The sequence below is a fragment of the Triplophysa dalaica genome, chromosome 4 (genome assembly GCF_015846415.1).
Source record: "Triplophysa dalaica isolate WHDGS20190420 chromosome 4, ASM1584641v1, whole genome shotgun sequence".
NCBI classification, from domain to species: domain Eukaryota; kingdom Metazoa; phylum Chordata; class Actinopteri; order Cypriniformes; family Nemacheilidae; genus Triplophysa; species Triplophysa dalaica.
In genome coordinates this window covers 20,276,755-20,302,238 of record NC_079545.1, presented here as the reverse complement: position 1 = coordinate 20,302,238, position 25,484 = coordinate 20,276,755, and the positions used below count along the sequence as shown (strand labels likewise).

At 36.4% G+C, this 25,484-nt stretch overlaps 3 protein-coding genes across 3 annotated transcripts; 1 reads left to right on the top strand and 2 right to left on the bottom strand.

Annotated features, from left to right (window-relative positions):
- Window positions 1-5,561: 5,561 nt before the first annotated feature.
- On the bottom strand, window positions 5,562-12,488 carry taok3b (TAO kinase 3b). The gene is made up of 8 exons (XM_056745557.1): window positions 12,357-12,488; window positions 10,968-11,204; window positions 10,433-10,561; window positions 9,082-9,285; window positions 8,571-8,810; window positions 7,613-7,825; window positions 7,211-7,393; window positions 5,562-7,085 (listed from the first exon to the last, which is right to left on the bottom strand). Exons 2-8 carry the CDS (start codon window positions 11,151-11,153, stop codon window positions 6,924-6,926), a joined length of 1,317 nt encoding a protein of 438 aa, XP_056601535.1. The 5' UTR covers window positions 11,154-11,204; window positions 12,357-12,488; the 3' UTR covers window positions 5,562-6,923.
- A 1,958-nt stretch (window positions 12,489-14,446) lies between these two features.
- Window positions 14,447-17,136, top strand: m17 (IL-6 subfamily cytokine M17). Its single transcript, XM_056745575.1, has 3 exons — window positions 14,447-14,570; window positions 15,064-15,221; window positions 15,582-17,136. Exons 1-3 carry the CDS (start codon window positions 14,513-14,515, stop codon window positions 16,044-16,046), a joined length of 681 nt encoding a protein of 226 aa, XP_056601553.1. The 5' UTR covers window positions 14,447-14,512; the 3' UTR covers window positions 16,047-17,136.
- A 610-nt stretch (window positions 17,137-17,746) lies between these two features.
- On the bottom strand, window positions 17,747-24,450 carry tescb (tescalcin b). The gene is made up of 8 exons (XM_056745577.1): window positions 24,292-24,450; window positions 23,653-23,722; window positions 23,286-23,366; window positions 22,730-22,869; window positions 22,514-22,575; window positions 22,327-22,434; window positions 20,257-20,304; window positions 17,747-20,129 (listed from the first exon to the last, which is right to left on the bottom strand). Exons 1-8 carry the CDS (start codon window positions 24,353-24,355, stop codon window positions 20,052-20,054), a joined length of 651 nt encoding a protein of 216 aa, XP_056601555.1. The 5' UTR covers window positions 24,356-24,450; the 3' UTR covers window positions 17,747-20,051.
- Window positions 24,451-25,484: the final 1,034 nt, after the last annotated feature.

Here is a 25,484-nt window from a genome sequence, read left to right as displayed (position 1 = left end):
TTTCTGTAAAAAGGCATACAACGAGGCAAAAGAGCCCATGGAAAAAGGCACCCTTGGTTTTATTTTCCTGTAAACCATTACATGGCACAAAAAAGACCCTGTAGTACTTTGCAAAACATGCACTTCTTCCTCTGCATGTGGATATTCAGCTGATCTTAGACACCATCACAGGCAGCATCAGAAAATTGACTTGGTGCTTATTTGATCCAATATTTGATGTTTTTTCAAAATGTTGTAGATTTAAGCAGAACATAAGAATCACTCAAATTGAGAAAGGTCTTGTTTTTTCAGTTGATACTGTAAATTTAAGCAACAATTTTTTTTAAAAAGAAGAATATTTAAAAGTATGATATTCAGGGAAAAAGGTACCCCTGTTGTTGGGGCTAAAGGCATATTAACATATTAATAAACAGTTGGCTGAAGTTTCCTTTTGTTGACATCACATGGTAAGATTAAAATGGTAATTATTCTTAAATTGGGTATCCACCATAAAGATAATGATAATCACCATATCTATGATGAAACCATTACATTTAAAATGTTATATTTATTCATATATTATCACATAGTGTCATGAAACTGACAGGAACAGAACCCAAGTGCAGACAGCTCTTCAACAAAATACATTTATTTAACATGGACAAAACATAACTCAAAATCCCTCGAGGGGGGAAACAAGAACAAAATCTTTAACGTAATAAAAGTTAAGTTAAGTTAAGTTAACTTTTATAATAACTGCATATTATGATATCTCCAATACATAAATAATTTTGTTTCTGTTTTGTTCTAAAGACCATTTCATCGAACGTTCGCGAGCCTGACCCCAGTTTTGGGGTACTTTTGCGTGGTGTTTAATAATATAACTATTCATATTTTATATAGTTTATGTTAATATAAATTTAGAATATTATTTTACGGTATAATAATTTAATTCAATAAACGATGCGTTGAATTTTGTTGTGTTCATTTTATTAAATAAACAATTTGTTGCTTGGGTCCAGGCCCGGATTGGCTAATCGGGGGCACCGGGAGAATTCCCGGTGGGTCGGTCTGTTTTTTTGGCGCAAGGGCCGGTGTTGTCATGGCACGGTTGAAATGTGGATGGTGCTGTCCCTAGGCTGCCTGCACTCACAGCAGCCCTAATCTTTTTATTAATGATTTTATCGCAGCCCCACTCTTTTTTATTTAATATTTTTTTGCAGCCTGGAGGTTAATAATGACGTGATTATCTTTTGACTCCCTGGCCCCGTCCCCGACAGCGGTACTGCAAGTTGCTCAAAATAAAAAACCGTCAGAAATAAAAATGGATAACAGAAAGCGCAAAGGCGGCACTGAAAAGGCCAGAATAAAAAAGAAGAAAGCTCTGGAAACTGACGCGGCCAAATGTTCTAGGCTGACCACATTTTTTCTCAAAACAAATGAAGACGACGAGACGGCCGGTAAGCTAACGTTAAGGTAGTTAGGAATAGGAGCACTGCAAGATGCTAGCGGCAGTGCAAAACAAAGTTGTCTGCAAACCACCGTTCATGTATCAAACTTTTTCTTGTAGTTCTTCAGCAGCAGTCGCCTCCAGTTTGAAGTCCAGAAAGATATTCTCATGTCTTTGGACAATGACACCGTGATAGACAAAGTTGCAGAGACCAGTGCTCTCCTAAGGCGTTTATTAATGTTTTAGGGTTGTCCATGTTTCCTTGAAGCTACACTTAAGGGCTGGTTATACTCGACGCAGTCGCTAGTTCGCCTGGGTACGCGCGCGCCAAATATAACGTCAACGCGGTGTTCGCTTTGGGTCAGCGCTAGCTCATTTCGCGTGGCGGCGTGCTCAACATTTTTTGTGACTCTAGCGAACAGTTCACGCGGCGCCGCAGTCAACATGAAAGCTTTGAAGAGATTTTGGCTGAACAGGTACGCCTGTACAGACATCTTTTATCATCAGTAAAGGGCAATATTTATAAAATAAAAATAAAACAAAACAATATTTATAAACATTGCTCTTTTGAACTGTTCTTATATCTTTCTTATATCTGTTCTTATATATAACATAAAGACATCCAATGGGCTAATCTATTGCAATGTACATTTAGCAGTCCATAACCAACAATATGTAGAAACGTGTCCGCATTATGCACAGAAATGAAAGAGTGTACAAAAAGTTTGATATAAAAATGTATTAAATCAACAAACAATAGTTTGAAATGCATTTCCCCGTCCATCACACGCATCTGCTTCACAAGAGCGTTGTATTCTACATCTCCACGTTTTTGGGCATGCAGTGGGTGAACATTCCATCTCCTTTTTAGCCCTTTTTTTGATAGTAGCAACAACACAAAATCTACGTTTTCCTTGTCGTGCAGCTACTCGCAAGACGCCATTCTGAATGATCTGACGTAATTCCGGTAAAATTCCTACTTTTCTTCTACTTTGTGCGGATCTACAGGACGATTTCGTTTGTGCGCCCCCTGTCGTTTCAAAGAATATCTCAACGGCGAACGCGTCAAGTATAAACGTCTCGAGTTGCGCGCAAACAGCGGAGACTCACGAAGTGGAGCCAGGCTTGTGTATAAACATGCCATTATGCAGAGGAAAAAGAGATGAAACAATCATTAGAAGGTTATACTGTAAAAAAGTCAGATAACAATGCAATACTTGTTTTATGTTCTCATATTTGTGAAAAATATTTAAAGTTGTAATGCAGCCGTTTCTTTGAAAAATAAATTATAGTGTCATTAGACAGTGCAATACATTTTATTTTAATATTTTTTATTTATTTTGTTTTATGTTTTTGTTAGATTTTTTTCCTCATTTCAATGTTTTGATATTTATGAACACTAATTCTTAAAGAAAATAGATTCTGATACTGTCCTGCTATTTACTGTTCTAATAAATCTTCACTGTAAAGCAAAATTTAGGCTACTGTATTTTCACTGAGTTGGAAATTATGATATTTTTTAAAAATACAATGAATCAAAAGGCTGTAGAGAACAGTGACCTATTGCAGACTTATATTCTGAGGTTTTAATTATAATTATTTTAATATAGTCAGTCGTAAACTAAAGTGGGCCGGTCTAATGCATGAAACTCCAGGGCTGAAAATGAGTCCCAATCCGGCCCTGCTTGGGTCCTGCAGTTCGGTCGCATTGAAACAAACCGTATGTTACATTGACATCTAACGGTTGCTCTTGGTATCGCAGTCTGAATTCAAAATTCCTTTTTGTTTAGTGTATATTACTACTGCATGCACTTTCATGTTTCATTAGCATTTCCATTTTTAACATGATACAAGTTAAACCAGGTAGAGACAATAAAAGCCTGTGCTGGCGTGATATGTCTCCATCTTTTGGTCGCTGAGGGGAACTGCAAAGAAGATTATTTGTTATCGCGCAAAGCTGCAATCGGCCACGTAGAATTGTTTAAAGGTAGTTTCGTTTAATACTTTACAAATAAGTCCGAAGTAGCAGTTTCTTATTCATTTGGTTTGGGTTGAAACTTGTGAACATTTCCATACTTCATTACGAGTCGAAAGACATTCGTGTCAGGTAAACCTACTGTCCATAATACTTTCCAAAGTCTTTACAATAATAAATATGATTTAGTTTTCTTCACTTGTAATCACACCAAAGTTGTTTGTTTTAATTTGTAAAAACAATATATACACATTATCTTTTATAGCCTATATAATATACACAGCAGGCTGTCCCTTTTTTATCATATGTTTAACATTACAACTGTCTAAAAGTAATATTGTATTTGACCCAGTGGTGGACAGTAACGAAGTAAATGTAATTCGTTACTGTACTTAAGTAGTTTTTTTGTGTATCTGTACTTTACTCAAGTACTTCAATTTTGGGAGACTTTTACTTTAACTCCACTACATTTCAAAGTCAAATATCTTACTTTTTACTCTACTACATTTTCAAAATCAGTCGTTCCTTTTTATTTATAAGTCAGTAAAAACTTAACTGGTAAAACGAGCCACCAATCACAGTACATCGCGCGCTTTATTTTGAATTTGTATTGTTTTGCCCCCGTTGTCGCCTTGGTCACGTTATCTACTTAGCGCGAAAATACGATTAAACACATCAGATTCAGTGCAACTGTCTGAACAACATAACATTTCGACTGGCAATATCTTTAGTAAAATCATGAAAGAAACTGAAGAATCGAACTTGCCACAAAACCCATGGACTTATTTACGCGATCTTTTTGAAAAATCGTTGAAAAGAAGAACGAGTCTTTAATTTATAAGTGCCTTCTCTGCCTGCCTCGGTCCTGGACAATTTCTTCATACAAGAATTCTCCTTCCAATAAGGGAACACATAGAGGTAAGCCATTTTAATTTCACTCATTTAAAATAAAGAGATATAAATCTAACAGTAGCTTGCAGAACAAATATAGACTGTTACGCTACCAGGAACATTGTACACGTCGTCAGCCAAGTAAACTAAGCTGTTTCACCTTATTTCATATTTTAATTTGAAACTTTTCAAGCTGAGTTCTCTGATATTGTGAAATGGGAATCAATCGAATTTAACATTTTATGTTGGAATTTAAATGAATTATATTTTGACTAGGCTGCAGCGATTCAATTCACATTTATTTGTATTAGCGTTTTTCACAATACATATAGTTTCAAAGCAGCTTGAATTTGTCTACATAAATATTTTGAGTGATTTGTTGTCAGAGGTGACTGTCTAAGTTATCCAAATGTACAGGTTTAATATAATACAAATCATTCCTTTAAAGAAGGAAACAATGAGCTAATTAAAGTAATTATTACAAGTTGGGAACACAATGATTATATTATAAGAGAATTTTGCATTGGTGCATGTATGATGCTAAAACAGTTGACTGGTGGAGTGGAGTTCTCCTTATTAACAGGTATTGTTATTTTCAAAAGCTTCCAAAGACTGATCTAACTAAGCCTATGCTGAAAATAATATACTCTGTATATACCTATGACATGTTAAAAGAAAAGCAAATAAAATATATTTTATTTTATTTAATCAAAATAATAGTACTTGGATACTTAAGTACATTTGAAGGCAAATACTTTTGTACTTTTACTCAAGTAAAAGTTGAAAGGCAGCACTTCTACTTTTACTTGAGTAATATTTTTCCTTGGTTATCTCTACTTTCACTCAAGTACATGGTTTGTGTACTTCGTCCACCACTGATTTGACCAAATGATAAATGCACCAGCTTTTCAAAGTAGCCTATAAAATGGAAAGGATAAAGCTTTAGATTGCACAATATTTTTTGCAAAAATATTTATAGATAAAAAATTAACTTATTAAAGTGCATGATCAATGTTGAATAGTATAAGCACTGATTTGAGAATTTTCCCCAGCATGCCATTGGCCAATCAAAACTTCACTGTGTTTATTTATTAAAACATTATTTCATTTGTGCAATGGCAGTTTTAACAATGGCTTTGTTTGAACCTAAATGACAAGTAACAAGAAACCAATTTGCATTCTCATGCCGATTATCACTAATAAAACATTATGAGACACTTGTAAATACGGTAATGAGGATCAGGGTATATCAAAGATAGTAGTTGGTCAGGCCCAAATAATCTTTTATTACACACCACAAATCTGCCTACAAAGTACATGGTTTTATGAATTACATATCAACGGAACCCTTTTCTACTAGTTGTCAGAGTGGAGTCTCCCTTAAATGACAGCAAGCCATGAACTGTTACACAGAGGTGTTAGCGTGAAAGCTTCACCAAACATGTCAGCTGTCAAATGATGCACGCGAATATAAGTTAACCCATCTATTCTTTCAGTTTTACTTACAAAAATAAGTTTGCATTCCACTGCCTTCACTCAATAAGAGTCTCATAGATTTGTAGTTGGCAATGATTGATCAATACATCATATGTAAACCCTATTTAGGCTGTCATATACAAATATTTTTATAAAAAAATTTACAACACAAATTGCAACATTTTCCCTGTACAAGAGCAGTGATAAGTCCACATTGAATGAACCACAATTTAACAGATTGTGCAAATTAAGGAAAACAAAAACATTCATCAACATAACTTAAAGGCATTTGGCAATTTGGCGGGTATTTATGTATATCAAAGATAAAGCTTATGTTCAGTATCAATAGCCATGAAAACAAAATTGCTATGACCACTTTTATTTGTACACGGCTAAAATCTCTGACAGATTCATGCTCCACTTCACAACCTGAATTTGTCTTTTAAAGTGCATGCAATATTACCAGTAACTGTGACAGAACTGATTCAATGTAATAAATCCACATCCTGATAAACTAATGCCAATTAATTGAGGATACTGAACAATGAATACCTTTTTTGTTCGTTTTTTTCTCTTTTTCTATTATAAAAGAAATAACGCGTGGGTTCCACAATATGAAAGTATTTAAATGCTCATCATGTATTCACCATATTTTAAAATCAGATACTTCAAAATCTGCTTCTGCGTAAAGTTTTCGTTATCAGTTTTCACATTCTCTGTGATACATACAAAACAGCTAATAGACGCAGGACACATTCTACAATCGTAATGTCCTTTGATGACACCAAAGGCATTTCGTACTTCATATCCACCTCACATGATGGGATCGTACTTAACATATCAAAGTGCTTACTTGTACTAAAATATCCTGATTTACTAATTGAATACCAAAAGTGGGACAATGGCATGGAGAAAAGGTCAGTTTGTCCTTCTTGGTTCATGAGCTTAGTGATGCACCGCTAAACCACTTCGTGTCTGTGGCTGTTTAGTTTCTGCTCTCAGTGAAGTTCTCTCAGCCGATATGAGTTAAAAGATATTTATACAGCATGGTCACTGTTTAGGTGGTCTTGGTAAATCCAACAATCGGGGACAGTGCAGGCACAACGTGTCCAGAGACGTCTGTGTTGAACAATCCCTTTAACCTCTGTGGGATCATCTGCCCTCCTCCTTGGGAAAGTCAAACGAGGCCAAGCTCCCGAATCCAAGCCGTGAGCTTTCCAAATCAAACATGTCTAGTTCTCGCTCTTGACGCTCGAATAAATGCTTAATTTTCTCAGTCCGTTCCTTATGAAGCGAGGCCAGCTCTTCTTCAATCTGTAAGGAGAATCAAAACATGCAACCAAAATCCTGAATTTGTTATTTTACAACGGTGATGCATGAATGACACCAAGCTTGCACATTCCTACAAATTTAACTGGTTAATCTTCAAAACAGCCCACCTTCTGTTCCAAGTGAGCCCGACGCAAGGATGCTTTCTGTTCCAACTTCTGCATCTCACGTTCATGTTGTTCCTCCATCTGCGCCTTAGTTTTGTTCTGGTAGGCATCCAGGAGCTCCATCTCCTGATGTAGCTGATGCCTTAAAGCCTGGCATTCAGCCTCTTGCTCTTCATCTAAACGTAACTGTGAGAATCACATACTACAATTATTACCCAAAATACTGAGGAGGTGAATAGTCTATAATGCTGAACAATGTGTCCTCCTCTTATTGCAGTCCGACAGTTTTTCCAAAGAAAAAAAACATTTTAAAATGTAGGGAAATTAAAAAGAATTCAACTGAACAACATAATTTCTTTATGGCACATTTACAGCACTCAACTTTTATTTCTTTGCAGTTCTTACCGACTGGGAGGCCATCATCTCATTAATGCTTTCCTCATATTGTTCTGCCAGCTGTGCGAGCTTGCGGGTCTGCTCCTCCTTCAGAGACTTCAAAAGGGCTTTGTGGTCACTTTTTGGAGAGACCTCCAGCTGATGGTTCCTCAGAGCTTTGTACTGCTTGTTTTGCACCTTACAGGTATCTTGGAATTGCTTTTTGATCTGCATCTCCAATGTCTAGAAGAGAGTCACAAATACAGGAAAGGGTTACCCTTTATCAAAGGGGTCATATGGCGGAAATACGTATCTTTGGTGTGTTATAAGTTGCCCATGCATGTATTAGCCATGCAAAATTGCAAATATTTCAGTGTCGGAACAAAAGATGCATTCTATCTAAAAGCGAAACCAAACCAAGACCTGCCTGAAACTCCTCGTGCAACCACACCCCCACGCATGTATGTCACTTTGTGGTATGATTTGACTAAGACCGCCCAAATGTATACGCAAGTAAGGAGGGCGGTCTTGTAAATCTCAATGTACTGTTGCCGGTGCAGCCTGATGTTCCGAATATAGTAAGAGGCATTACATTTCCATGCAGTATTCGACCAATCACTACGCACTGGTGACCTGACCAATCATAGCACACCTTGCTTTTCAGAGCGATGAGATTTGTAAAATATCAGCATGTTTCAGAGAGGTGGAGCAAAGAGAAGATATGGAAAATATAGCGTTTTTTAACCTTAAATCGTGTATACACATTGTATTACATCTAAAGCAAACAATAATATTTGTATTAGCCGCGTCAAATGACCCCTTTAAATACTATGAATATGTCTATGTCTATGTACCTGCTTCACAGCTGTTTATCTGCCACAATAACCTGACAGTCTGTGAAACATTCTGGTGGAAGAATTTCCTTAACTATTCCTCTTATAGTTGGTTGTACACATCATTTCAGCTCTATGACATAACTGAAGTTTACCTTAAGGTTCCTGGGCTGCTGTCGGCGTTCCAAAGCATGTTTCCTGTGCAGCTCCCTCTGGCGTCGGCTGTTGTACTCCTCCTGGTTTTCCAGCTCTGTTTGATGTTGTTGGCGCATAAGCTCAAAGCGTAGCCTTTGTAAGGTTTGTATCTGCCGGCTTTCCAGCTCCTGGGTGGATTCATCCTGCCTGATCATCAAGGCATGCTCCATCTCTTTTTGTGTCTTTTTCTTGTTAAGCTCCTTTAACACAAAATCCAAATTCTGCATGAGTAATAGTTCAATAGTCTGTGACACAAACAACAATTCATTAGATACACTTTAGAGTTAATTGATTTACATTGATATGCTTACTGAACTCCTCTCTTAATCCATATACCTTATTTCACATTTTGACATGTTTTTATCTTGTTAAAAGAGTAATGTGATTCACACTATGACTTATTGCCTAAATTTATTGACAGGAATAATACAAATTCAAAAAAAAAATTGTGGTGACTCAAATTATCCTTGCCTCCCTTATTTGCTCTTGTTCAAATTCATGCTTCTTAATCAGGCTTCTTCTTTTTAAAGCACGACAGCTCCTTTCGTAAACCAGTCTTTGCTGGTTCAGCAGCTGGGCCTCCTCCTCTGCCTGGGAGTGCTGCATTGTTTCCTTATGTCGTGACAAGCGCTCCTGTTTCTCCTCTTTTGACGTATCAAAGTCTTCATTCATTTCCTATTGTTAAAAAGAAAAGATAATGTAAATGGAAAGAACCATTTGGTTTCAAACTGTGGTATGGGTAGCCCCCTCCTGGTGGTGTGTGACACAACAGGAAATTGACCACACTATACATGATGCCCAGCTAGTCTTGTTTATGATTTACTGTTTTCTAAATTAAATCATGCTATTTAATGTAAAGAACATACTGTGAAAATATAACGTTGATATCTTACTCAATCTTATATTGATTGAAAGGCCATGTCAAACATTTTCATCAATTTGCTTGAAGCAAAATCATTAACTTCATCATTTATCATATTTTTAAAATATATACAGTTTAGTACAGTATGCTGACATTTACCGTATAGTCTATCATTTACAGCAAGTAACACACAACCTATTTTAGTCACTTTATATATAGCCAATCGAAAAATTACAGAGAAGAAGGTTAAAATTAATTCAAATACTGCAAAGAACGCAATACAACATTAATATGTTTTGAGTGAAGTTTAAAAATTACATTTTTATTTGTCAGTCTTTCACATTGCTGTTGGATGGCTTTATGTCACTCCTGAGGTCACTCCTAAGGTTTTACTGAAATTCTGAATTACATTGGCATGGCCACAATACATCTAGAAATGCTGATTAAATGGAAATTTTGAATGGTCTCTTAATTTTTTTCCACAGCTGTATATAATATTGTATAGAATGCTTAATATTGCATAGTAGGCCTATATACTGTATATTCCAATGTTAAATATGGTTTTATGCATAATTGTGATACAATCATATTATTCCATACATCTGCATTAATGTATGCCAGAGATAAAATAATTATACAAAATAATTTCATGGCGGTTGTACTTGGAATGTCAATTTTTATCAAAGGTGGTCGATCTGAAAAGTTTGAGAGCAACTATTTGCAAAAAAACATGAAATCTGAAGATAAGGGCAGGCTTATTGCTGGTAGCCTGCTCTTTGCACAAACTGAACCCTTAACCTAGTGGTCATAAGGGCAAAGATGTCCACCTATAACAGATAATATGTAAACATTATTCCAGGCCCTGTGATTTGGGCGGGACCACTAAGATCCTCTACAGCTTAATCATTGGGGCTGGGAAAGGAGTTGTTGCAGTATATAAAATGCAATGGCCCTGCTCACCTCTTTCATCCTTTCTCTGCATAGTCTGTACTCCTTTTTCTGTGTGTCCAAGAAGGTGGTCAGTTCCTTCTTCTGCTGGACCAAGATCTGTTGCTGGATTCTCTTCTCCTCGGCTGCTGTGTTTTTTATCTTTTGAAGAAAATAAAATTTGAGTAAACCAGACATTCATCCAGACAGATTCATCATCTCGATTCCAGGGGAGGATGAGTGTCACCATAAGTTCACTTGTGGTCAGCTGATTATATGTAAACTTTACCATACAGCCAAAAAATTGTGGAAACCCCACTATAATTCATGAGTTTAGAGATTTAATTGATTTTTCAAATCCTAAATGATGTCATACAAAATGACGATCCAGAGAATTTTAACTATGTTGCAATAGTTTGGAAGTGTCCCTTTCTATTTGAGCCAAACAATGCCTTGTGCACAAAGGCTATACACAGTAGAAATGGTTTGCACAGATTTTGATGAGTCTGGAAATGAAATGTCACATATTTGTGCATACTTTATGTACATTTGGTACACAACCACATACCTCCTTGTCCATTTGTACAGCTTGCTTCTTGGCCAGCCGCTCTAGTTCAATGTAGGTGATATTAGCCTGGGTCTCTACTTCCTTCTGGAGCCGGAGCTTGTGCTCATCCATCTCGGCCTTTAGCCTGTTCTCCAGGGCGATCAGCTGCTTCTGGTGCTGCCGCCGCATGCGCTTGTACCCTGACATCTGCTCGCGCCACACAGCTTCCTGCTCATGCTCCTGGATCTGCTCACTGACCTGCACAGTGTGTTGAGGGTCAAAGGTCAGGTAAGTTGAATGTCAAAACAAACATCCTCATACACTGTACAAATTCTGTCATATGTTTTTAATTTAATTGGAAAAAAAAATTCCAAGGCATATTAAATTGGTTGGGTCTAATCACTGAAAGAGTTTGCCTTTAACAGTGAGCTCTCATCTGCTATAGGAAACACCAGAGCTTTCAACTTGGGTCACTGGTTTCAGGTTATAGCGATGACAGCAGAGAAATTCAAAATAATAATAAAAATGCAAATGCAAATTAGCCCAATGTGTAGCTAAGAGAAAAGCAAAATAAATAAGCCTTTAACCTTTATATGAGAGGATATATTAGATAGGATATATATTGCTATGGATTATATATATATATAGTGTAGAGTTACAGATTGAACATATATGTTTTTTGTACTAATACTAGGCTATAATATGCTTGTGTTATTGTGAAACTGACAATAAGTCTGTAATGTCTTGTAATGTTGGACCAATGCATGGTAATATAAGAACACCCCAAATGGTTGCTTACATGTTCTCCTTGCTTTTGTGTTGCGCTGAAGCCAAACCACTTATATAGAATAAACTGTAATAAATTTGATATATATATTATAACGTCTTTCTTGTAAAGTAGCCTAATACACAATCAAACACAAGAATGTAAATAGCCATTCATTTGAACCTCAAGGGAATAGGCCGATACGTATTTATTATTTAAGAACTGTATATTGAATATTTAAAAATGAAAGAACCTTAATATGTTGTCATAGTCGTCTGTTATCTCTTGTCATTGTTGCATGTATTTGTTTTATTTGCCGCTTTGCTTAAGTCTACAGGCAAGATATATACAGGACTATGAGGGAGAAGTGCCGTACATTATGTACAATTTAAGGAAAGACCTCTCAATCACAACATTTCACCTACAGTACAATAACAATTACCCCATATATCTTTGTAATGGTCCCAGTAGTAGAAAATAAGCCTGCGCTCCGGAGACAGAAAGACACGGGGGGAGATGAAAAGGCGCTTATTAACAGGATGTGGTTGCCATGGCTACTGATGTGAGGTTGAGTGGATGACCATGGCAGGCCTGCATTTCTTATGCAAAAACCGAGCGGAGAAGACGAGAGATAGGCTGCCTACCAAAGATGCTGGTGTGATGATGGGAAAGCGTTGGCGGATGCTGCTGCTGCTGCTGCGATGATGACGAGCCCGGCTCTTGCGATAAGAAGAAGGCCGCAGCTCTGGCCTGATGTCCCTGTCTCCAGCCTCATCCCTCACGCAAGCATGCTTCTGCAGGGGGGGAGGAAAAGACGAAGCGAGTGGGGGTGGGCGCTAACCGAGCGCCCTGCTGCTGCTGATGCTGAGGACGATGCCGCTGCTTCTCCCTGCTGCCCGCTCACAGCCTGCTTCCAGCGCATCGTTTTCGCCGTTCATCTGCTACTTGGTAATGTCGTTCATACGTCCCTGCAGAAACGGGCAGGGCATCGAGATGGATGTCGCGGAGATGGTCGGTACTGCGAGAGTCCGGAGTCTCTCTTCTCCAGACTACAAGCGGCTGCACTTCCTGAGAAGGAGGAGGAGGAAGCAAACGGATCCGGTGGGATAGAGTAAGTTACGCAATGCCTACCACGGGCTATAGTGTACGTGCGAGTGCGCGCGCGCGTGTTACGCTACAAAACTTAACTACAATGAATAAACTTACCATATTCGTCATAAAATAACCAAGCACCAATAAATAAATTTTTTCGTTGTTTATTTGTTTGTTGTCTTATTTTAAATCATTTAAAATCACCTAGAGAGCGTTTGTCAGTTGCAGTATTCCAATCTAATCAATCATCTGTTTACGTCTGTGTTTGTCTGTTTAATGGCAATTGTCGTCACTCATTTGTGTCAGATTGCAAATGAATTTAGTTTGAAGTGAGGTTAGACTTCTAAAGAGGCATTTATGATTATGAGAAATACATAAAGGAGACCTGGGGATTTCCTTAGATTCTAGTAAAGCATTTCCTGTGGTTTACAGGTTAAAAGAAAGTGTCTTGTTATCTGTTTTGCTCAATGGACGGATACTTGTCAGAGGCTTATGCACTAATGCTGCTGAATTTTAAAGATTTGACTGAAATTCCAATACTTGGCAAAAGTAGACTGGTCTCAAACTTGGATGTGACATGCACATCAGAAAAAGTGACCACAATTTCCATTAAAACACATCTGTATACTTGTATACTGTCATGCTATAGGTAAGAATTGTGGAAAGTACCAGTTACTGAAGTGCCGTATGTTTTGCTGAGAAGACACTGATTTTCCCAATGGTACCACCACATCAGCATTAAACTTAGGCTTGAACAGACAAAAGTCTTGTGTTATTACAGATGTGGCTGTTAAATCAGCTGCGTATAATGTATAGTAATAGTATGTTCGTGCATGTTTTACATTTTTGATTCTGGGATTTCCCTCATGAGTCATGAGGGGACAAAATAAAGCTTAGCTCACTGTTAACATCATAGTAGGGTTTTAGTTCCGTTAAGTAATTCTAACAAGTAATGTAATTAATTATAATACAGTTGCATCATGCAAAAATGATCTAAATTCTTTGTCTCCTTTGTTTCTGGATTGAGTGCACTAGATTGAAACTTCCAAATTTGTGCTTTTGCGTCAACAGATATACTGAAAATCTTATGTTGAGAAACTACCTTCCTATTACAAGACAGCTTCCTGTTGAACCAACAGGCACAGAGTTCAGAGAGCTGTGCTGGACCGCCCATCCCATTCAAAATTTTGTCTCTGGCATTCTCAATATTACTGACTAAACAAAAACCAATGACCAGAATGATAAACTTGTCAGGAAATATGTATGTACTTGTTTCCAATTAATGTCTCCATAGGTAGACACATTACATACAGAAATATTGTTGATCATCATGCAACATACAAATCTTTTTTATCTCTAATTCAAATGTATTTAATATAATATATTTAATTGCCATTTTACTCATAAGCAAATTGAACAGTGACACAATGACAATTGAATAAATCTACTTGAAACTGCTCAGCCCACACAGACCTGTGTTGCAGGAGGAAACGCATCAAAATGAAATTTGGGTGGCAACTAAAGGAGACAACATTACACATAGTACATGTGATTTGAAGACGCTAAGAGAAAAAATTCTGGGAAATCTTCTTGCCTCAGAAAGCTGTCCACGTCATTTCCTTCAATGACAAATGTGTGGTTTCAGACTTTAAAAACTTTTTCAGAGTTGTGATCATGACCAGTTTGAAACCTTGTCTGTGAACGGAGAATGAATTGGCATGTAAGGAACATGATCAGGCTACCTCAGAGATCACAAGCAAAACTCAGTAAGTACAACAACCACACTGCGAACAAAACCACATGCTTACGGTTTTGCTTATTGGTAAAAATAGAATATTTTGGTGGTTGCGATTCAATTAGGAACGCCTTTACAATATGTATTTATCGATATTTGTTTGTGAAAATACTATGTTTTGCAACTTATATCATATTAATGCACTCAAAAGATAGCTAGAGGGAATATTGTGCACTGAGCGCTTACAGTGTATGTGATTGGTGCTTAGTCTAGGAAACCTGGATGCTCAATATCTTCCTGAAGACTAGATTCAGCCATACTTTAAGATGCCTATCTTAAATTTTATATTATTTGTGCATCTGTTCAACATTGTCTCAACTGAAAGTGATAGACGATAACAGTGTGAAACTCCGCCATCTGTGAATAGGAGCATTATAAATTATTTCTATATAATAGTTAACCTCAGCTTAGTTGATTTTTGGAAAGTTACTTTAATGTGTTTTGTTGGTTAAATCCTTCTCCAGGTATAATTCTTGCTGTCCTCTTCCTAACTTCGGTTCAGTCAACGCAACCAACCATACACCCAAGATGCGAGAATCAAAGCTGCAGCCAGCATCTTCACAGGAGTCTAAAGTACACCAAGTTTATGATCCAGACCACTGCACAACATTTAAAAACATATGTAAGTTGTGTCGAGGTATACTTGTTAACTGAGGTTTTTTAATGAGGAACTACATAGACGACATTCGGAGTAATTGAATGGGTCTATGTTTGGTCGTGATTGGTAGATGCTCTGACAAGATAAGCCTAATATGGTCAAGTGCTTTGTTGGTTTACACTTGAAATGGGTTGGTAATGACTCTCATTGACAAACTGGTGTTTTTTGATTATGGTAGGGAATCTGTGGCTATGTGACAATTGTAAACATATCTGGCAGTAAATTCTCTAAACAAATATAAATAAAATGGGCATACTTGTTCTTCAAGTATTAGACCAACATTGCTTTGCCTAATGTCTTGTCTTGACCTGTGTTCTCATCCAGAAAACCATTAACTTGGATTCTACAGACCTTATCTGCGATATGCAAATGGTGAACGTTCCAATATCGACAATCTCTGGTCAGAGCATATCCGAGCGCATCTTCAGTGTTTATACCCACCTAAAAGAATTCCTTCCACACCTAAAGACAGTAATGGAGCAACAGAAAGACTTCGATCCTCCAACCAACCCTGTGGTGGAAGGACTTAAGCATGTGATTACAAGCGTTGACCGCATTTCTGTGATTGTAAACTGTCTCCTCCAAGTTCTGAAGCCAAATATACCTATTCTTGAGCCAGCTGAAAGACCAACAGGAATTCCCCCCGCGCAAAATACTTTCCAGCAGAAGGCCTATGGATGCGTTGTCCTGTCGCGGCTACAGGAGTTCCTTAGCCAAGCATTTCACGAACTGAAGTCTCTTAGGGGTAGAAGGTGCAGGAGAAGGACAGTAATACCATCACTCAACTAAAATGCGTTCAGGGATCGGAAAATGATGGCTGTAATTTATTTCTATTTATTTTTGTACATAAATTCCTGTAGAGATGTGTAAATGAGTTCATGGTTTATGTTGATATACAGTATTTATTTAGATAATATATTTCTGTCTTAATTGTCTTATTCTTATATCCAGGGAAATATAACATTATGTAAACGGATAAGTGCTGCAATAATTTGGATCATCTTGGTCTTCTACTGGTATAATGTAGGTCCTCAGTACATGTTATTCAGTTATAGTTTGTTACATATATATACAAGATGTTATCAGACCACATGTTCTGGCCCTTTTTGCCTAGAAAGGCAAACCAATTCAATTTCTTCGTAAAATTCTCTGTGAGGTCATGTATGTTGTCACAGGCATTTGTTTTGATAACAAAGAAATTGACTGTGATGTAAAAACGTTAGCCATATTGGCTTTTGTGTTCATTGCTAACTCCTTGCAAGACCCGAGTACCCTAGTAAAGTACCGTCTGAGACATAGCCTTGTGTCGAGACCATTTTAGAAGACAGGAAGTGCAATAGACAGTGATATCAGCCCATAATGACGCATTTATTTCACCACATCATAAAGGAAAAAAAACTGGCTAGCCGTCTCCCCTGTCACAAGGTATGAATGTGTGTTTCTGCCCATGTGTGTTTGTGGGCAAATCTCAAGCTCTTCCTTTCATAATAAAGACTTGAACGTTTACAAGTATCTCTGTGAAGAAACTTTGCCTTTCTTTATAAATGCAAAGTTGCAAACTTAAGACATTTAAAACCAGTTCTTTGTTTTTTTTCTATAGTGAACTGCTGACACCTTAAATCAAGCTGATTAACTAAACAAAATCAAACCACACACAGTAATATCATGGTGATGTTGTGCACCACAGTACAATAAAATCAATGTAAGAACATTACATGATACACAGTAACAATAATGAATTTGTTCAATGTTTTACTGGGATAAAATAATGCTGTGGAAAAAATGCCATTTCAAGCACTTTGCCCTAGTCACACGCTTCTGTGGAAATGGAAGTAGAGATTCATTGTAGGTCAAGTAATGAGTTCTGCATGACAACGTTTCATCAGGAAAACCAGTGGGACGAAAACAGCATCATTGCTTTAGCAGCAAACTATTCTAAAGCTGTAATATTAAATAGAAATTAAATAAAAGAATCCGTATCAAAAATATGTTTTAAAATGTTTGCTCATTTATTTTAACTTAAACTACAAAAGGTGCACAAACTTTTAACAACACCTTCTTTTTAAGTGGCATTCAGTTTTCTTAGCAAGAATCCCCACATCATAAATGTGAGGCACTCCATCAATCTTTCTGATATCTGAAAAGGTATTGTTTTAATTTCTGTAGAAACACAGATGGGGATTTTGTAGCGGTGCACTGCTTACAAGCAATAGAAGGGAGTGGAACATTTTATGAAACAAAATTTTCGTGAAATAAGAAAACGAGGGTAGTGGGTCGTGGAGCCTTTCATGGCAGGTTGTGGTGGGGGAGACCCCTAATCAAACCATACACATAGGTGCTTGTGTGAGAACCAACTTCCTGTCTTGTTTTGGCAACCTCACATGACACTTTTACATGAAATATCAAAGTGATCATTTTCTTTTTCCCGTCAAATACTAAAACGATCTGAGAAATGCTCTGAGTTCTTTTAGAAGAAAAACACCAAAACATTTCAGTATTGCAAGATGCATGATTTATTGTGGTAGATGCAGTTTGCATGTAAAACATTTACTGCCATTACAAGAAAAAACACCAATTTCATAATTTTGTGACAGAGGAAATGCAAGGTTCATTTTTGCAATGAAAAGTGCTCTCATTTCACTATGCCAGTGGTTCTCAAACTGTGGTACACCTAGGCCTACCACTATTGGTACTTTAAGAGACCACTGGTGGTTCCTGACACACAGGAAATGATAAACAATATGTTTGAATTTACGTATTTTAAATACAATTTCAAACGTTAAACATGATAGATAAATAGGGAATACATCTCAGCCGATGTGCAATTTTGATCATTGGTCGATGACGTAACTCCTTCCTATGAGCTACGTGTAACTTAAGCTTCTAATGTGTTTCTGTAATTGAACCACTGTGTAAAATTGTTGTCATGGCTGTAAAGCGCTAATTCAATACGCGTCTGCATCTACTCAAAATCAATTAAATCAATGAAAGCGCGATGCGCCCTTTGACAAGAGCCGCTGCAGTCAAGTGTTAAGTCAGTAAACTTATTTATCTTCTGTGTTAAATATTCTTTCCACGCTGTTTGTCTTTAATATAGGTTTGTAGTATTTCTGCCAGTCCCCACAAAATTAATAAATCCACCATATATGTAATTTACAGAGCCCGGTTTACAAATTCACAGAAAAGTGTTTGTATTATTAATAATACATTTAGAATTGGAGGACCAGGTGTAAAGATAAAGATTCACAGCTCTACTATAAATTTGAGTGTTTATCCGTGTGATTTTCTATGGCGGTCATTAGGTTGTACTTGGAACAACTCATTTTATTAAAGGTGGTACTTGATCTGAAATGTTCGAGAACCACTGCACTATGCAAACCATATTTCTACACTTTAACATGAATTTGACTGTGCTCTACAATCTCTCAGTACAATCAAAGCATAACTCATAACTTAATTATTGCTTTTGTTATTTTTGTTGTTGTTTAAAGATCTTTGGTATACACTAGCAATTACGGATATTGCTGTCATTGTCTTATCCAAGCCTACTACTATATTATGCATTACACAACATATATGTATTATATTTTGTCATATTTTGTATGTTTTGAAATGCAATGTTTTTTTAAGCTTACATGCTAATTTTACATGCTTCACGGTTATGTAAGTACCTTTTCGTACCTGAGTAGTGCTATACCCAACCAAAATAATGGCATTAGTGGCACCTGCTGATTTATGGGAGTAACTGCGGTTTTTAAATTAAGGGTGCGTTCATATTTCTAGTTCGGTTCTTTTGGTTCTTTAGGTCCGGAGTCTCTGTTTCGCTAAGCGTTCAGACTGGAATTTTAAAAGCGAACCTAAATCTATCAAACCTAACAGCTTACGTGAAAAGTCGCAACATAATTGGGCAGCTTTTATAATTTATATGTTAAAACGGAACTTACCGGACATCCAAAACAATGCTGTGTGCACATTGCTGCATGAGTTATACTTGTATTTTTAGCTAGCCGGTAGCTCGTGAAGACCTCATGAAGTGTTTAAAGCAGTCAAAGCAGTGCCAGGAATTCCTCAGTTACATGCGCACGCACATATCTAATAATCACTCCTTTTGTATTACCAAAACATTTGATTTCCAGGTCGTTCAATTGTTATCACTTCCTGTTTTTGGTTCGTTTTGATGACTTTAGTCCGTGGTGCGTTCATATTTCAATCGAAACATGCCAGAGATCATTTTAAAGTGGCAGAGACCCATCTTTTCAGCAGTCTCGGTCTGCTTGTTTCGTGCACACCAGGGTTTGGATGGCAGCGTTCACACTTACACAAATAAACCGCACTTAAAGAGCAATCGCAAAAGAGTTCATTTCAATCGAACCAAACATGGCATATATGAACACCTGAAGTACTATTTGTATAAAGTACAAAATTTTAACATAAGGAAAAATAAATGTGTGAAAATATACAGAATTTGCACATTTATAAACTTTCAACATGCAGTAAGAATAAATAGAATTAAAGGCCTACAAACAGTCTGTAGCCTGTTTCACATTTTAAGAACAATTAAGTAAAATAAATGAAACTCTAGGTTTATAACTTACTGTACTAACTGTAACAAAACATCAAAAGCCAAGTAAGTTTCTAATGTCAAGATCATTTTTGTTATTGCAGATTGTCTTTAAAATGCACATTCTCCGTTCTCTTATAATAAATAAAGATCTACACAAACAACTGCTCTCTTCTAATAAAAGTGCAAAGATAGATCCAGTTACCAGAAACTGGGCCTGCAGCATCAGGTCATTATTTGCACAGCACGGTTGTGTCCATGTTTAAGAAGTGAATGTTCATTCTTGTCTCAATTTCAAGTCCTTTAAGAATCTGTTGAACAGGAAACATAAAGAGTAAATGGATGTAGAATTACGTAAGGCTCATGAGCTTTACAGTGTTCAACGATGCCAAAAAGCAATGCAATGTCCATTTCGCTTGAGTAAAAAAATAAACTAACCTTCAAAAACTGCTCAAAGGTGATTCCTTCATAAAACTCATCAGGTGCCTAGAACAAACAAACAAACAAACAAACAAACACACAGATAAATAAACAAGAGCTGTGGGTGTACCGGTTTGGCTTTTGGTTTATAATTTTGAAGTCTACATTTTTTAACCTATCACCTGGCGCAGCCCTTTTTAGCCTGTGTCATGAAGTATCGAGTCCCCACTAAAATTCGTTCCCCTTAAGGACCCCGAATGATTCTATTGGCTGAAAGAACGTCTATTTGGGTAATCCTTTAGAACCTGATTGCAATTCTTACATGATAAGAATTCATAGTTCATAGTCATGTACGATACATGTCACTAGAACTTTACTAAAAATTACCATTAACGTCTTATACATACTAGCATGGCAAGCACTTAATGTAAATGTGACTATAGGTAGTGAAATCAAACAAATCTCGTTCTTATTGTTTTAGTTAGCTTACGTATCAACTAGCATAGCATAGAACTATGTGGTTAGCTAGCGCTTGCGTAAAAAAATTAGCCCTAGCACTTACCAAACATTCACAAAAATGTGTATTTTTGTACCACTCGGGGTTCTAAAGGGGACTGAATTCGAGGGGGGACTCGATACCTTCATGACACCTACACATTCAAATGCACTGTTGGAACTAAAATGGTTGTAACTCATGAATGCATTGGAGTACGGATGGTCTCATTTAAAAAGAAGAGACTTGCAAGATTATTGCTGATTATAATTTTTTTATTAAAAAAAGTTATTTTAGTTTGTTTATTGCTATAACAAACTACGAAAATATTAAGTTTAGATTTTATTTTAAAAAATTTGACTAAAAATGTCAAACGGTAAAAATTCTGAGTACCACCAAATTTGGTACTCTTTTGGTCTATGTGCTTGATAGACCAAATTGTGTTCTTCTGTGAGTGTTTTAGTCGCAGTACCACAATAATCCAATAGGGGCCCCCTTTGTTTTTGGTCAGAAATAGGACACCACAACAGACATTAAGGTTCCTCTTTTTCATTTTTTTAAATTCTTCACATGAAAATTTTGACAGGACTTTGAAGAAAATAATGAAAAAATATTAAATGAATGTATATGAACATGAAAGTAATTGAATATTAGAAAAAATTCAACAATTATCCAATTACTTTAAATTATTCAACAAAATTTCAAATAGTGGTAAGAATAGTAAGAATTTATGAATTATTAAAAATGATGTACATCATGCCAGTAACAACAAATTATGTTCATTGTGCCATTATAAAATTAGTATTCACATGCAAAATATTGAAAGTAAAACCAGGCATCTGGCAGGCGGAAACCATTTTTGAAGCACACTCTCGTCATTTGTAAATAGATTACTCCTCCTACATAATTTCTTTTATAAAACAGTGATGAAAATTGCATTCTAGAGGCTTAGACTTTTCCAACAATATATAGTTTGTCATAATTATATTAGAATTCAGATGCAAACAAACCGTAAACTCAGATGTTCCGTATACGGAACACAGGTAACAGGTTAAAACACCCTGACAATAATGTTATAAAATCTGAAAGGGATACTCCACTAAAAATGTTATATTCTGTTACCATTTACTCAACCTCAAGTTGTACCAGGTCTTTATAAATGTCTTTGTTTTGATGAACACAAAGAAAGATATTTGGAGAAATGTAAGCAACTAATATTTCTGGAACATCGCTGACTACAACAGTAGGAAAAAGTATTCTTGTTCTGTTCAACACAAAATGAAATATTTAGAAGAATTTAGGAAAAGGACATTTTTGTCATTTGCCAAAATCTTTCTAAACATCTTTCTTTGTGTTCAATGGAACAAAGAAATTGACAGGATTGGAACAACAGAAGTTGAAGTATCCCTTTAAAATGCCAACAGGTTTGGGACAGGGCAAGGACTTTGGTGTAATATATAAAATAACTGCATCTAAAATGCGATTACAGCAAATAGATATTGATTGGCGGAACAATGTAAATATCAGTCCTAAAAGATACACCGACTGTCTGATGTATTCTTCACAGTGTTTTATATACAGCTTCTGATACATACCATTTGACCTACTGAGATGCTGGCAACCTCCAGCATTGCAGTATCTGCTATGCCCTTGGCTGTCTCTTTTCCAAGTGATCCACTACGAGAAAGTAATTCTTCTACTACCTAGAAAGAGAAAATACAGCTAATTATGAATCACAGTAATTTTATGCATCTATTATTTAAATGGAATTTGTCTGCTTACATGTCTGTATTCTTCCAGTGTTATGGTTCCATCATTGTCTGTGTCATGCATATTAAACAGGACTACCAAAAAAGACAATTAACAGTATTGTTATTTCTTGTCATTGTTAACTGATCCCTTAATCTCCATGCTTCCCAACAGTAATAAGGATTCTAGTTTCAAGTGAATGTTTTAAATATCATTTTTGCTCATTAGGGTGTTACGATATGTTCTTACAGCGTAATTTTGCCCTCCTTATAACTTCTCTCTGCTCTTCTGTAGTGTGAAGGGCTGGTGCTCTGAAGTACGACATGACAGTCAGGAATTCTTCAAAGCCAATTTCCTCCATTGATCCGACCCCATCCTTATGGAAGTTTCTGTGAAGATTGAGCTTATGTTTTTAGATCCATTTAAGTCTGGGACTAGACGTAAGACTAGTCTGTGGAAAGGATCTATATGTAACAAATCCTAACATGCAGTACAGTCAAATAATGCAGAAAACTGTCAATAAAAAGTATCAAATATGAACAATATCTTAAAATATTAGCAAAAAATGCTTAAAACAAAGTCAGCAATTATAAACCACAATAATTTAAGACATATACAGCACAGCAACAACGGCACATTCAAATTTATATCCTTGTGTAAGAAAGACTCTACGGCATTTCTAACCAGAATTAAAACATGTTCAAGATAAATACAAGATAAAAACAGGAGAAAATCATTTTATGCTTCACACAATATTTTTTTCACCATCAGTACAAAAAAGTTACAATTGTTGACTATTACAAACCTTCTATCGAAGAAGGCCTCTACAATCTGGGAACGAATTGGGTTGTCTTTCAGGTCTTGTACTTTATTAAAGTCATCTCTCCTTTAAATGAAAACACAATGAATAAATATGTTAAATGTAATGGGCAGGCATTTTAGTTTGTGTTCATATATAGCAGATAGTGTAAACTATGTTATGTACAACAACCAGCCAAAGCATCCAAAGGCAAACAATATATATGTAGCACAGCAACTTTAGAATACCAGCACAACAGGTTTGATTTGATTGATGAAAACAAGTCATTCTATGTAAATCCTCAGACTGAAACAAAAATGCAGAGTGACTTGACAAACAAATGCCTACAGTATAGACATCACTGTGAGATTACCGTAGTATTTCCTCGTTTAGACTGAGCTGTTTGAAACGATTGTGGAGGATTCCGATCTGCTCCAGTGAAACTAGGACAAGAGGGTTAGAATGGAGACTTTAAACAAACAGACATGCTAAATGTGCTATCGATGAGCAAATTTCCAAGATGACACATAGGTTGTAATTTTATCCTGTTTTGTAGTTTGATTGATTCTTAACTGAATTATGAATTATGTGAATCCTCAGGTTAATTATAAATATTGTGAGACTGTGAGACAGCTGCATGAAATTGAGCATCTGTAACCTTAAGGCAGATCCTCTTGGGAGTCTTTGTTAACATCAGCAATGGCAATATAACTGTGCTGTATTCTGTATACTTTATATGTTCATCGGTGTCGTGTATTGTATATAATTTCTGACAAAAATATATTTACAAATATGCATTGGCAAATATATCAAACTATTAGCTTTCAACACAATATTGAAAAGAACCAAAAGTTGTAAAGCAGACGCTACACACAGGGTCTGTTTTTGATCGCATACGTTTTCTGTGTAATGGTGCCCCAACTGTCAGGCATTACAGTAGCCTATAAATAATGTGATATTATCAACGTTAGACGTTTCAAGGTAATGAATTGTTGCTAATAGTTATACTCACAGCCTGTCTTTTTGGACAGAGTTCGATAGTGATGGTCATCCGGGAGTGATTGAAAGCTTCCCATTACGACAATAGACGCGCACGAAGTAAGCACTTCTTGCACAGTATGGCTGTTCCTACTAGATCTTCCGGTGGTTAGGTTTCACTCATACACCCGTGTTTGCCTTGCTCAACAAATGCATGCAAATTGCATTGTGCCTTGGGGAGGTGAAGGACAGCTCCCCGTGGTCCTAGCGCCTTTAAACTTCCCCGCTGATCTGTCGTTCAAACCCCTGCCGACTACATTGTTAGTCCAGTTTCTGAAGGTTGACCACAGCTAGTTAATAGCAGTTAAAATGTCAAATGTCATGTTTACTTGACAGACACCGAATAATGGCTATTTTAAAAAAGGGAGCCACGTTCATTTATAATGCATGCATTACAACAACACCCATTCTCGAAAACAGAAATGAGACACGGATGTTTCTAAGTAGGCCACAAAAGACCTTTGATGATTTGAGAAGATAAGAGCAAAGCATGGTTTTGTCACTCCGATAAAAAATAACTTTCACCAATTTATAATATAATAAAAGTAACTTTTTGTCATTAAGGACTTATTTATATCTATACATTTGATCAAATACTTGAGGACGTAAAGGATAAGAAATCAATTGAATAAATGATCTGGAATCCGCAATTTTGATGATAATTCCCCACAAGATTAAATATGTACCCAAATCTCACAATTCTATATCTACAATAAGTAAATATAAATAACACATTTATCAAGCGACAACTTATGTAATTAAAAATGTGAAGTACAAATACAATTTTAATTCTGTATTGTTCTGCATTTCAATGCAGAGAATTCAAGGTCACTATTTTTGAAGAATGGCAACTCGAGTAGCTGCACAATAAAAAAAAGACATGTAGTTAAACACTCTACAAAGTCCCCCTTTCATCACCCTTTCAAAATATGTGCAACTTTGTCATAACATTTGTAACCAAAACCTTTAATGTTGGTCATGAGCACAGTTTAAAAATAACCTTCTTTGTGCACAGAACTAGAGCTTTATGGCTTTCATTCATTTCATGTACTCTTTATATAATTAAATCAATGGTACACAATTAAACGATAGCCTACTTCAGCTAAAAAATGGAAAGTGAACGCAGACAACCATACAAGTGTCACGGGTATTTATTGCTGTAACCTG

Bases quoted from the DNA above. Each gene is read 5' to 3' on its own strand.
- taok3b (XM_056745557.1), bottom strand. From the start codon at position 11,153: ATGTCAGGGTACAAGCGCATGCGGCGGCAGCACCAGAAGCAGCTGATC. The intron at 10,562-10,967 runs GTATGTGGTTGT...TTTCTTCAAAAG, and splicing joins CTGTACAAATGGACAAGGAG to ATAAAAAACACAGCAGCCGA. The intron at 9,286-10,432 runs GTGAGCAGGGCC...TTTTAACAATAG, and splicing joins GCAGAGAAAGGATGAAAGAG to GAAATGAATGAAGACTTTGA.
- m17 (XM_056745575.1), top strand. From the start codon at position 14,513: ATGAATTGGCATGTAAGGAACATGATCAGGCTACCTCAGAGATCACAA. The intron at 14,571-15,063 runs GTAAGTACAACA...ATCCTTCTCCAG, and splicing joins GAGATCACAAGCAAAACTCA to GTATAATTCTTGCTGTCCTC. The intron at 15,222-15,581 runs GTAAGTTGTGTC...GTTCTCATCCAG, and splicing joins CACAACATTTAAAAACATAT to AAAACCATTAACTTGGATTC.
- tescb (XM_056745577.1), bottom strand. From the start codon at position 24,355: ATGGGAAGCTTTCAATCACTCCCGGATGACCATCACTATCGAACTCTG. The intron at 22,870-23,285 runs GTTTGTAATAGT...CAATCTTCACAG, and splicing joins GAGGCCTTCTTCGATAGAAG to AAACTTCCATAAGGATGGGG. The intron at 20,130-20,256 runs GTTAGTTTATTT...CCTGTTCAACAG, and splicing joins CCTTTGAGCAGTTTTTGAAG to ATTCTTAAAGGACTTGAAAT.